Raw genomic sequence first — 12,023 nt, 5'->3', positions numbered from 1 at the left:
TCAGCAGCACACTGCCTTCTCCTTTCTGAACAAACTGGGTCTAATATTTTGCCCTCCATAGCAAAACTGAATAATATATATGTAAAAACAATATAAACAATATAATATTTATTATTTTTAGTGTAATCCAAATATCGATGTTGATGACAAAAGTTAACCTTTGTATAACGATAATTATGTTTCAAAGTTAGTAGAAGTGACATTTCATTCAGACGTAAAGAGAGATCCAGTCAGCAAAGTTTATTAAGCATATTTAATCAAGACCTAAATCTAAAGCTAAAGTAAGTGAATGACATGTATTCTATTTATTATTTAGAGTAAATAAATAGTAATAAAAAATTATAAATTATTTACTCACTAGATTTCTCTCACCATCACGTGTGTGTGTGTTTTTTTTAGCCTAGACACTAGTGAATTCTTCTTGGGAAACAATGAGTGGACCAGTCAAACAGACCAGTCAAACAGACCTGTCAAACAGAACAGTGTTGCCGGATGGATGTGGATGAGAAACTCAGCTGTATATTTAGACTTTAAAATTAGATCTGTGTGTGTGCATGTCAGTGGGTGTTTATTTTAGGTTCTGCATCCTGCCTGGTGTTTATCAGTTAATGAAAAATGGTTTGGCCACTTTACAGCTCTGAAAGCCTCCTCCCATTTTTCTGATACACCCATATCCTGTTTGTTTCTCCAGGCACTGGTTCTTTTCTGTAAATAGGAAGTCACCTCTGATTACACTTCAAACAATAACAGAGAGAACTGAGCCAATGACTTACCTTTCCCATTGTGTTGTACTCCATGGCAATTTCCCGGAAGAAGAAGTAGATGAAGTTGCCATAATCGACCGCCTGAACAAAGTATGGCTCTGCGGGTGAACAAAGTGAAATAAAATGTGAAATAAAATCGGTGCTTTGTCTTGACGGAACAATTTTGACACCACATTTCACAGTAAACACTCCACAATATCTGCCATATTATGCAGAAAGGCACTGACTGTGAGCCTTGAGTGCCTCAATACATCATCCATCATATCAGCCAAACAATTTGCATGCAAGTAAAGAAGGATCTCTATTGAGTTTTGACAGGCCGGACTTGTGTTTGCTTCTCCCTGGGGCTGAGCAATTTCCTGGCTACATCAACTGTATCACGACAGGTTGGCAAAATGACTGTGTCAAACAGAGCGTGTAGCATTAGCATAAGTGCTTTCACTCCTCATACCTAGATTTATACACAGAGGCGCAGAAACACATCACATAAAGCATAAATTAAGACACAACAGAACCATATGGTCCGAGCCGCAATGTAAATCCCGCCTTGTTTCCCAACTTGACAGTCGACTCAGTGCATCCCAGCAGAAAGGAGTTTGTTTGTGGGCCTCACACTCACCTTTGAGCCATTTGGAGTCGTGTTTGACAGTGCGTAAGGTGGGACTATCACCAAGGCTACGATAGATGACCGCATCGATCGCCAGAAAGTCTGTTACGGTGGCCGAGTACAGCTTGCCATCTGGAAAAGGGAACACAGAGATGGAAAGGGCAATAAAGGGGGGAAGACCGAGATGCAGAGGGGAGAAGGATGAAGAGGAGGCCATAAATGAAGAGAGAAAGATGAGGAGATTGAAGTTGAGTTTAGAGGAGAAACACATAAAATCACTCACAGGTTCCTGCACTCTGTGCTGTTTGATCTTTGGCAAATAAAACCCCCCAAACCATTTGTAACAAAGACGGGGGCTAAATAATAGATCATTTGACCACGGAATAGTTTCCATTGTGTTTGGGTTCAGCCCAGATTGTGGCTCAGGCTCAGGGAGTTCAACCTCTTCCTGTGAAGGTTTGATTTTGGCTTCCTCTATGCAAAGTACAGTCTCAGGTACTGCTAAGCTGGGGACTGTCATTAGACTTGAACCTACATGTGTCTACTGTGATAGCATGGAAGTTTCTAATGTAATGGATGAGATTCTTTCATTCTTAAACCTGTTGTAGTTGCCGCTGTTCTTTCTACATTTAAGTCTGGTGCAAGTAGAACTTAGAACATATCAACTTTGCCTCATCTGTACCAAATTTTCTGGCTATGATTTTTACAACCTGGTCTAATGAACTAGTGGCACAAACCAAAAATAAACTCAACAAAGAAGCTGTGCACAGTTCAGTAAGTCACACATTTGTAGCTGTTTACTCTCACAAACACTCTTCTCTCTAACCCTGCCTTCACACTGTCTTAGACACCCACAGTCACACATGTCATGTGCACACACACACACGCACATACACATGCTTTACAAACACAATCCAATAGCAGGATGACCTCAGACTGCCTTAGTGAAACCACAGTGGAAACTCAAACTACATAATTGAAAGGAGAGCAGTCAGAGGAACCCTTTTGATTACTCAGTGCTTCCAGCACCTTCCAAGCAGCTCTGCTCCACATTAACTGGTCAAGCCGCCTGTTTGCTCTCTTTCTGGGCTTCAAACAGGCAGGGACAGCTCATCAATACTGTCATAAATCGGTTCACAGCAAATAGGAACTGGTACCAAATGTGTTTAGCAGCCTGTGGCTGCTCCGCACAAGAGGGATCCCACACTGCCGTTGGAAATTTGACTCATCCATTTGTGACTAATGTTTCATCTAACACATTTTGGAGAAAGGTGAATGACAGAGAAGATGGCAGAAACCTACATTAAATGCTGGCGACAGATGCTTCTACTCATTTTTTTTTCACTTAAATAAGCAGTAAATTCTCAGTGCAGAGCAAATGTTGCCCCAAGTTTTATGATGCCGCAGCGCCACTTACACTGGCTGGCTTTTAATTTTGACATGTTGCAGATGCACTGCCATTAAAATAAACCGCAGGGTATTAGGAACAATATTAAATACAACTGCCACTAATACCCTGAAAAGACATAGCTCCATCCATCTGTTCGAAGGTTTAATAAGTAAATAGAAATAGAGAGTAAGGTGGGATTAATGGTTTTACATCATGGGAGTTAATTAACCTGGAGTATACATTATACTTTAATCTTAGTGACATTATCGCTGCTGTACTAACACTAATGTACAACTGAAATACAGTAGAGATAACGGTCAGTCTAACAGTTTGTAGTATTATGTAGTGCGCTCCAAAAAAAGTACATAGTATGTGCCAAAAAAAACCCCAAACATTAAGTAGCAGAGATAAAAGTTCAACGTCAAATAAACATGATTAAAAAATAATAATTAAAAAATAAATATGTTGTCTAAGAAGTGCGTTTTTAGGACACGGCATTTGTAAAAATTAACAGCAAACAATGGATCTCATTTTCCAATCTCCTGCATCAGATAATTCCATAGCCAAGGTGCTAAAACTAAAGGGTCTCGCTGTCTGTTGATTGTAAGTACCATACAAATAATTATTAACATTGTTAAAAAAATGTAAATAAATTGAGAGCCATCGACATTAGAATTCTTCTTGCAGGATTCGATCTTGAACCTAGTGCATGTGACAGTAGAACAGAGAAGAAAAAAATGTTAAGTCTTACCAGCAAAGAGTGCAACGTTGGCATGTTTAGCATCATATGGACACCGTGCCATCCCGCTGATCTCCTCTCCCAGAGCCTCCAAGTTGTCCATCTAGGGTCAGGAAAGAGGTGAAAGGTCACAGGAAGTTCAAGACAATAGAGCCCAAACAATGTGCTTAAAATATGACACAGGAAGTCAGTCCAGTTTGATGGAAATGCCTTAAAGAGAGTAATAAAAAATGGCCTCAAAGAGAAATTCAGTGTTATCCTGTGGGTTTTACTAAAAAATATACATGTTCAAGAGAAAACATATTGTGACAGTAAAACAGAAGTTGTCATGTGATGATAGTCAGCCGCCTGGGTCTAACTGTGACCCAGTCTAATATCCAAATGATGGCACTCTGGTAACCCTACTGGGAGCTGTCAAAGCAACCTGTCTGGGAGTTAACTGAGGAACTGTCATAGAGGTAGATAAGAGAAAACAGACATTTTCCCAAAAAATCTCAGTGTGAGTGGATGCAGTTGGCTTCCCACTGCTAACTTTTATCCTTCAACTGTGTTGATGTTGAAAAAAAAAGAAAGAAATTTAACAACCCTCAGCACTCATCTTTAACCCATTTCCTACAGTGCGCTCCAGTGTGCCCTGCTTTCTAAAGCCATCGTTTTGCTGTGGAGATGAAATAATGGGCAGAGGGGAGAAAATGGGTGAGAACATCGCCCCAAGCAGGGGATGTAAGGAGTTTATAGTAGAGAATGTTGGCTTTCAAATCCCACATTACTTTGGAGTCATAATTCTGTACTTTGCACAATCAAGTCTGACCTAATTAAGGAAGGACACTCGTTTGTATACATCTAGTGCAGAGGTGCCCAATAAGTAGATGGGGATCTACCAGTAGATCTCAAAGGGAGTGTTGGTAGATCCTGAGCAATTACATTTAAAGAAACAAATAGTTTTAATTCTATTTTAAGATGCTAATCACTAGGGCTAAAGTAAGGAGCATAGAAGTATTGAGTCAGACGGTATTGTGCCATAGAACTACAGCCATTTAATCAAAGCAGAAAATATATATTTATAGTTTTCAGTGTAGGTAGATAACTTTACCCCGGTCATTTGAAAAGTAGCTCCAAAGCTGAAAAAGTGTGGACACCTCTGGTCTAGACAGTGTAACAGTTGACTGTAAATCTACTTGCAGTCAAAACTGTCACTAAGTCTGCAAGTATCAAGATGAGGTTGGCATGGGTGCCAATTTAAAATCCCTTTGGATCATTGGTGGATGGTCAATTTTTTTTTATAAAATCAAAATATTTTACATTTTCTCTAAATAAAAGACACTCCTTCTAGACTCAGGTCCGGCCTTAAACACTTTTATTTACACCCTGACCACCAATATTCCACAAAGCCTACTGTATTATTTTACATACAAAGTCCAATAACCAATCGTTTTTGTACTATTCAGTATTCAAAATGGTCAAAAGTGGTTTAATATTCAAAAATGAAATCAAGATCAAACAGTCAGTAGTTCCCCTGTTCAGATCCACTGCTGTGCTTGTTTATGGATTAGTGGGCTGAGCTTCTTCAATTGGAATTTAGTTTTACTGTCTTAACGTCAGTCTGACTCTGTGATTGGCCTGGCATGGATGTTGGCGAGAGATGATTATGATCGCAGCATGAGTCAACTTGATTTCCATGGCTCACCATGGGATGCTCTCTTAACCTGGCTACCGATCAGATATGCACACAAACAAGCATCGATGATGCTCTGGCCAGAGACTGAGGTCAGGGAAGATTATTGAACCCACTGCTGTTTCTGCAACTTCACCATACATATTTATTTTTCTTCCTTGTCTCTGTTTCTCTTTCTTACTCTTGAAATCTCCTTCCTCACTTTCTCCCATTTGTTTTGACAAAGACAAGCACGTCTTACCAAGACGCCCTTTCTGGTCTCTAAACAGGTCATTTTGTTTTCTATTCCCGTCTCGCTGGAAACGGTTATCATCTGCCCACTAAAAAGGTCACACACACACACACCCCGACGAAACACTGGAAAAGCCTGTGAGAGAAATTGTAGAAGCTGATTTGGCAAAGGAAATTACATGTGACCTTTTACAACAAACACAACATCAGCAGCAGCACATTTCTCCGTTTCTCGTACCTTCTGTTTCGCAAGAAATTACAGCCGGATGTTGCCCAGAGGCAGGCTAGTTTGAAGGCAAATATATTGTTATCAGGCAGAGGAGACTGTAATTATAGATAGACTAGGGTAATCATAAGGGATGTGAGGAGCTGAAGGTCAGGTGCGTCCACTGAATTATGGTGCGTCTGGGTGTACACGGCATCAGAGGCGACTCAGTTGAGCCTGAAACGTCAGCATCTTCGGTGTCAGCTCCCTAACACAAACAACACGTCTTCTCTGACAAATCCCAAACACACACTCGCATATCTCTCCCGCCACAGCAGCCACCCCCACCCTTTCATCTCCTCAGTTGATTTCACCGAGGCGCTGGCCTCTGTCTACCGGGCAGGCCTGGCTGTCACTGATCTGTTCCTGCCGTTTGAACAGAGGAAGACACTCCCAGTCCACTGACCGCAGATATACGTACAGTTCTGGTCTCCTGTCAGAGGAGAAACAACAGCTGAGTGCACCACTGCATGCCGTTAACCATGTCTTAAACAATGTACCTTATTTTAGAAAAGCCGGAAATATCAATGAATAAAACTGCCACAATCAACCACAACATTTTTTTTCAATGTTCCATGAAGAAATATGAGGTTGAGAGAAGCAAATGGATTTGTTTACATTGTTACCAGACAAACATTATTATACTGTCACCTCCACTAGCTCCAAAACACAGAGACATACCACAGCTTTGCAGAAAAAAAAGAACACTGCAGCAGTCGTACTCTGTTGGCCACCACAGTAAAGGTAACCCGTACGTAACCCGAGCTATCCTAAATAGTTGAACTGCCTGCTACATCGGCTAATCTGTGTTTTCGTAATCTTTATGTAATTAATTATTAAAACACATTATAGATGCCATCGATGTCTATCATGAATAACCTCAGTTCCAGGGGAGACAATCATGAGCTGTTGTTCTGTCAAATGAATCTGTAAGGGCTGCAAAAAGCACAGGTAATCAAAGTGCAGTGCATGAACCAGTCCTGAACAATCATCAACATTAAGGAGATAGGCGATTTTTTTTATGCATAAAATATTTAACATTTCATAACATTGTAACATTTGAATTTATCAGGATGCCACAGGCCTAGTCTGGTAAAGAAACTCCCATGTTGCACTCAGCAAAAATACCATATTTTCTATCTTACATGCATATTTGATATGATTTGAAAAAACTCCTTACGAAACATTGGACCGGTCTTGAATCACTATCAATAATAAGACGAATAGTATGGCGAGATTGCTGAGGATATATATACTGTATAGACACATAGATAAATATATATATATATATATATAAAAATATATATAAAACCAAAGCTGTTTATGAGAATGTATACACATTATATATGTATATACATATATATATATTTATAGTTAGTTATATAGTATAGTATATACTACTATAGTATACACATACTATAGTATTATAGTTATAATTTTTTTCTCATATTTCTCGCATTCCACTAAATACTGGGTAACATATTTATATTTTCATCACTCCTCCCTCCCATCTAGTTCCACCTGCACAACCAGTTTCATCCATACAGGTCAAGTGCACAAGTTCACACCTGTGCCAGAAATGGTTGCGCAAACCAAACAAGGACACATCTCTGTGGGAGATTAATAGTCATGGCCCATTTCTCTGCAACCTGTTTCTGAGCCCTGGTAAGATGAACTCCTCGCTTGACCACCTTTTACACACCAGAAACTGGACTCTCTGCAGCTGTTGACAGAGGGTTTGGATGTCACTCATCCGAGCTGTCAGCTTTTCAAATGACTGGTGTGATTTCCTTCACATGACACAGTCAGCAAATGTTAGACAAACACTGTGAACTGCTGTCTCTGTTCATTGTAACCATAATCCAACAGGTTCCGGGGGCAAAAAGACATTAATGTCAATTATAACTAGGCTCCATTAGTGGTGATGTAGATGACGTAAGTACTTTTTAAAAAAATAGTAGCAGTAATATATTTGAACAAAAATAAAAATTTACACCCTTTTCCACCAAGCAAATCACCTGGGACGACCTGCCTTGCAGGGGTCCCTCCCAGCCCCCCCACATTGCCCAGCAACAGGCGTTAAAACTGACTGCAGGCATATATCAGCCAGGCTGGATGTGGTGTTTATTATTACAGCACAGCAAGGCACTGACAGAGAGGGGACCAGGGGAAAGATGGTAAAGCAATGCAGGGGAGTTGGGGGGGGAGGGGGGGGGGAGTTAGTGCTAGCAGGAAGAGACAGTGAGGAATAGAGGAATAAGAGAAGAGCTGCTGGCTGTGACATGAACCTTGTTGTCAGTCTGTGGCTGTTTTCTAAGTAAATGTGAGTAAATGTGATTTAAAAAGGAACGTGAAGGTGAGGACGGGAAACTGAGAAGTTAATGAAGACCTCCGCAGGTTTGGGAAAAATTGGGTTGAAGCTGGTTCAAGCAGGTGCCCTCCCTGACACCACCACCCCCACCCCACCACCCCCCCACTCTCTCCACCCGACTCGCCCTCACAGTGCTGTTGATTAATGTGGGATGAGGCTGGCCCCGAAACAGAAGCTCTTTTCACTGCTGTCACACCAGGGAGATGGAGAGGCAAACTGTGGCCAAGGTGGATTTGACCACAAACACACACACACACATTCACCATCAAGCACGTGCACAGACACAAACACACACAAACACATATGACCGCGGAGAGCTGATGACAACATCAAAGGCCTGGTATGAGTGTGCCAGCCTGCTGGTTACCAAGTGTGTGTGTGTTTGATTATTACTGGTTTAAGTGTACTCGTGGGGACATTCTTCTGAGAAAATGCTGTTGTCTCGGGGACATTTGTCCTCGTGAGGACATTGTGCAGGTCCTTGGTAATGAAATGGTATTTAAAGGTATTATTTGCGGTTTGGAGTTAGGATTAAAGTAAGTGTGTGTGTGTGTTACATCAACACAAGAAAAATCTAATAACGGAGTTAACTCCAAACATGGAAAATACTGATTTACAGCAAACGTTCTTTTCTCCTCCTCATAAATATTCCTTATTTACGATTACACTGGGAATTTGTGTCACACTACAGTGACTGTTTTATATGTTTGCATGGATAAACATGCTTCTGTGTGTGTACAGCCAATTTGCCAAGGCGCTGTGCGTATCCCGAGTCCTTCCCTCACTTGCCCTTAACTCTAGCAGACTAGCAGCAATTTCAGAGCAGTAACAGCTAAAACAGAATCCTTGAAACCATAACCGGAGGAGCCATAAAAGCTATCCACGCCTGATAAACGCAGAGACATAAATTCCACTTTCCCTGTAGGACGAGTCAGTGAATTGAAAGATGTCCATTTTGTGTGCTTAGCATGCTGATCCACAAAGGCAACGGAGCGGAGATGTCTTGTTTTTCTGGTAAACAGATCTAGTGAACCAAAGCAGAAGTGTTTTCCCCACGGGCCTTGGGATAACATCTCCTTGTGCTGTGACCATCAGATCTCAACAAACCAAACAATAAAGTCCTTCAGGACTGCTGAAACTCTGCCAACTCTTGTTGTTTATTCTCCTGCCTTTCTTGAGGTCTGATCTCTCTTCTATATCTGTGCCTTGTCATTTTGATGTTCTTTACATCTGATTTCTTCAGACAAAAAAAAAAAAAAGAAAAAAGAAAAAAAAAAGCTCATTCTCATTTTGCCAGAGCCATACGTCTCCTGGTGCACCTGTTTATGGTGAAAACTCTAATTAGCTTTTCGCTTTTATATTCAAAATATATACTATTTGAAAATAAAATTAAAAAAAGAAAAAGTGCACTTTCTCTCAACACCAACATCATTTGTCTCCATGACTTATAACCAGCTGCACATTGATCCAGACTTCTTGTTAACACGATGCAGTCCCAGCAACAGACTGTGAGCTTTTGAGCTTATTGACTTTGTCCATTAATGTGTTCTGGTTGTTTCTAATGTGATGCTGCCTCAGGGGTCATGTAGATACAGCAGTGGTTTCTATCATACAGTCTCTTGTCTTTTTACATTTTTGTTTCTTGAAGATGATTAATATCTTCAATTGGTGCTTAAGAGACACTAGATTGAAGTGTTTTTTTTTTTTTTTTTACGTAATTTCAGAAAGAACGCCAAACTTTCCAGGAAGGTTAGTCAGTAAAATTTACACGGTCTGTTAAACAAACAAATAGAGCAAGTGTCTTAATTTGCAAGCATGAAAAACATAAGAAAACATATGTTGTGTTCCTAAGAGGAAGAAGAATTTTAAGTGGCAGATTTTACTCTTTTATTCTGCTTCCCAGTCTATTGTTGACACCAACACACTGTGAAATGGATCTTGATGCCTGTCTAGTCTCATTCTTGACCCGAGGCCCTTTAAATCCATCTTCTTCTGTTTACGTTAAAGGAATCTTGAAGCTATTCCAGACTTGCCCGCGTGCATTAGTGCCACAGAGGGAGGAAGGGAAGGAGGGAGGGTGGAAAAGGTTTTGGACTGAGTATGTTATGGCAGTTGGTAGTTGGACTTTTCTCCTTCTAAATAGAGCATGTCAAAGTACTCCTGGAGATGGAGACATTGTAGGAGGCTCCTGCTGAGCTGTGAAAGTCATCACCCCATTGCTAACTGCCTCAACTCCTACAGGTTTTAGGTTTTAGAAAGATACCGTACTGCCTAGGAGTTTGCGTGTGAATGTCTGTCAGTAAAACAGATAAAAAAGAGAAATAACATGGGACCAATCCGCCTGAAGCGACAAAAGGTATGGATTAAAATGAATCTAACATGGAAGGAAAAACAGAAAAAAACACATTTAGAGCATCTGCTTTAAAAAGGAGACCCAGTTTTCAACACACACTCTCCATCGCAATGCGTTAACGTTCGTTTAAAAAAACAAACAAACAAAAAAAAAACCTGTGTGGGTCAGAGTCTGGATCACAACTGAAAGGCTGCTCACAAAGAGAGGCACAAACAAATACACAGACAAATGCAGCCACAAACATAACCTCCTGGGTCGAGGCAAAAATGCTCTGTGGATTCGGGGGGGGAGTCTGTGTCTGAAAATGTGTTTGAGGTGAGGAAGGGAAAAACACGGGAGTAGAGGTGAAAGGCAAAGGAGCAGGAGGGATTGAGTTTCCACCAGCTCGTTTTGCATCATGCTGCATTTGCTGGGATCAAAACGGACACAAACGAATCACATTTAAATGTCTGAGAGTGAGAATAAACACCGGAGAAAGTCCTCACCTTGTAAGTTCGGCAAGCTGGGTTGAAAGCATTCGTTCCACAGACAAACAAGGTGTCATCATTTTGCTGCAGGAGGACTTTGATGAAATTGTGGCACTCATCCTTCAGGAGGCAACAGCAGGCAGAGAGCGACAGAAGACATTTTAGGAAAGCGGGTTCAAGCTGACATTTGTTTCAGTTATGTTACTGCAATCCACTCAAAGGCTTTTATGACAGCTCTCGTTTTTATCTTTTTTGAAGTACAGGATGAAGTGATCTTCAAGTGGCTGAGAAGTGTGTATAATCCACAACTGTATAATCAGCAAATGTAGGATTTCTTTTTCTATTTTTTGTGAAGGGCAGCTTCAGTCTCAGTCTATGAGTCAATGATATTCTTTTTACACAACATTTAGCCAGAACTGCGTTATTAATTTAGAGAAAAAACAATTTCTTTATATGGTTAACAATGTCGTGGAGGGTGCATTGTGCAAACAGTGTTTCCTGTCTGTAAACCTGTTCATGCATATGCATTTGCAGGAGAAGACAGCGTGATTGTGTCCAATTAGTGTGATTACAAATCGTCTGCAAAGTTTAATGTGTGATTTGTGAAACTGTTTTTTGCGAAGACCAGGGTGATGTTTGTTCTATAAATGAACTAAAGATGTAAGCAGGGCAGGGTTTGTGGTTTCTCTACCTTGTGTTTCCCTTTCATTCTGCATGTGTCCACGTCCGCCTGTCTGGACTTCCATGTCATTTTCTGGGGACAAAAAAAAAAGAAGGTAAAATGTGAGCAGAGAATAAAAGACTGGGATAAAGAGGATAAAAAAGTTCAGAGAAAAAACACACAACAAACATTTAGATTGGAGAGACGGGGAAAAGCTCTGAAAACACTATAGAGCTCAATAACCAATTTATGCTGGGATCAATAATCATCATCTGAGATTCTCCGTCATTGATTTCTATAATGAGACACCTGCTCCAAGGTGAACTTTATCCAGGAGTAGAGCAAAGATCACCTAACCTCACTGAACTTGTAAATCTGGACAAGTAGGAAGTAGGAAGGAAATACAACGCCAACCAGTAAAAAAACATCTGCAAAGACAGTTTTCATCTCAGCTTCTGCTGTTTATCATCAGGAAAAAAGAAGAAGAAATATATATATAT

General features: G+C 40.5%; 1 protein-coding gene across 5 annotated transcripts in view; it reads right to left on the bottom strand.

Annotated features, from left to right (window-relative positions):
- sema6a (sema domain, transmembrane domain (TM), and cytoplasmic domain, (semaphorin) 6A) overlaps positions 1–12,023 on the bottom strand; it is a 114,155-nt gene that overhangs the window by 41,975 nt on the left and 60,157 nt on the right. For all 5 annotated transcript variants that reach the window (XM_008335977.3, XM_025053020.1, XM_025053018.1 and 2 more), the window contains exons 5-9: positions 11,554–11,616; positions 10,881–10,982; positions 3,513–3,603; positions 1,384–1,503; positions 774–862 (exon numbers count right to left, since the gene is read on the bottom strand). In XM_008335977.3, the coding sequence (XP_008334199.1) occupies positions 774–862; positions 1,384–1,503; positions 3,513–3,603; positions 10,881–10,982; positions 11,554–11,616 (465 nt within the window). The remainder of the gene's footprint in view (positions 1–773; positions 863–1,383; positions 1,504–3,512; positions 3,604–10,880; positions 10,983–11,553; positions 11,617–12,023) is intronic.

This window comes from Cynoglossus semilaevis, chromosome Z (genome assembly GCF_000523025.1).
Source record: "Cynoglossus semilaevis isolate Cse_v1.0 chromosome Z, Cse_v1.0, whole genome shotgun sequence".
Lineage (NCBI taxonomy): Eukaryota > Metazoa > Chordata > Actinopteri > Pleuronectiformes > Cynoglossidae > Cynoglossus > Cynoglossus semilaevis.
This window is presented reverse-complemented; position numbering and strand designations above follow the sequence as displayed.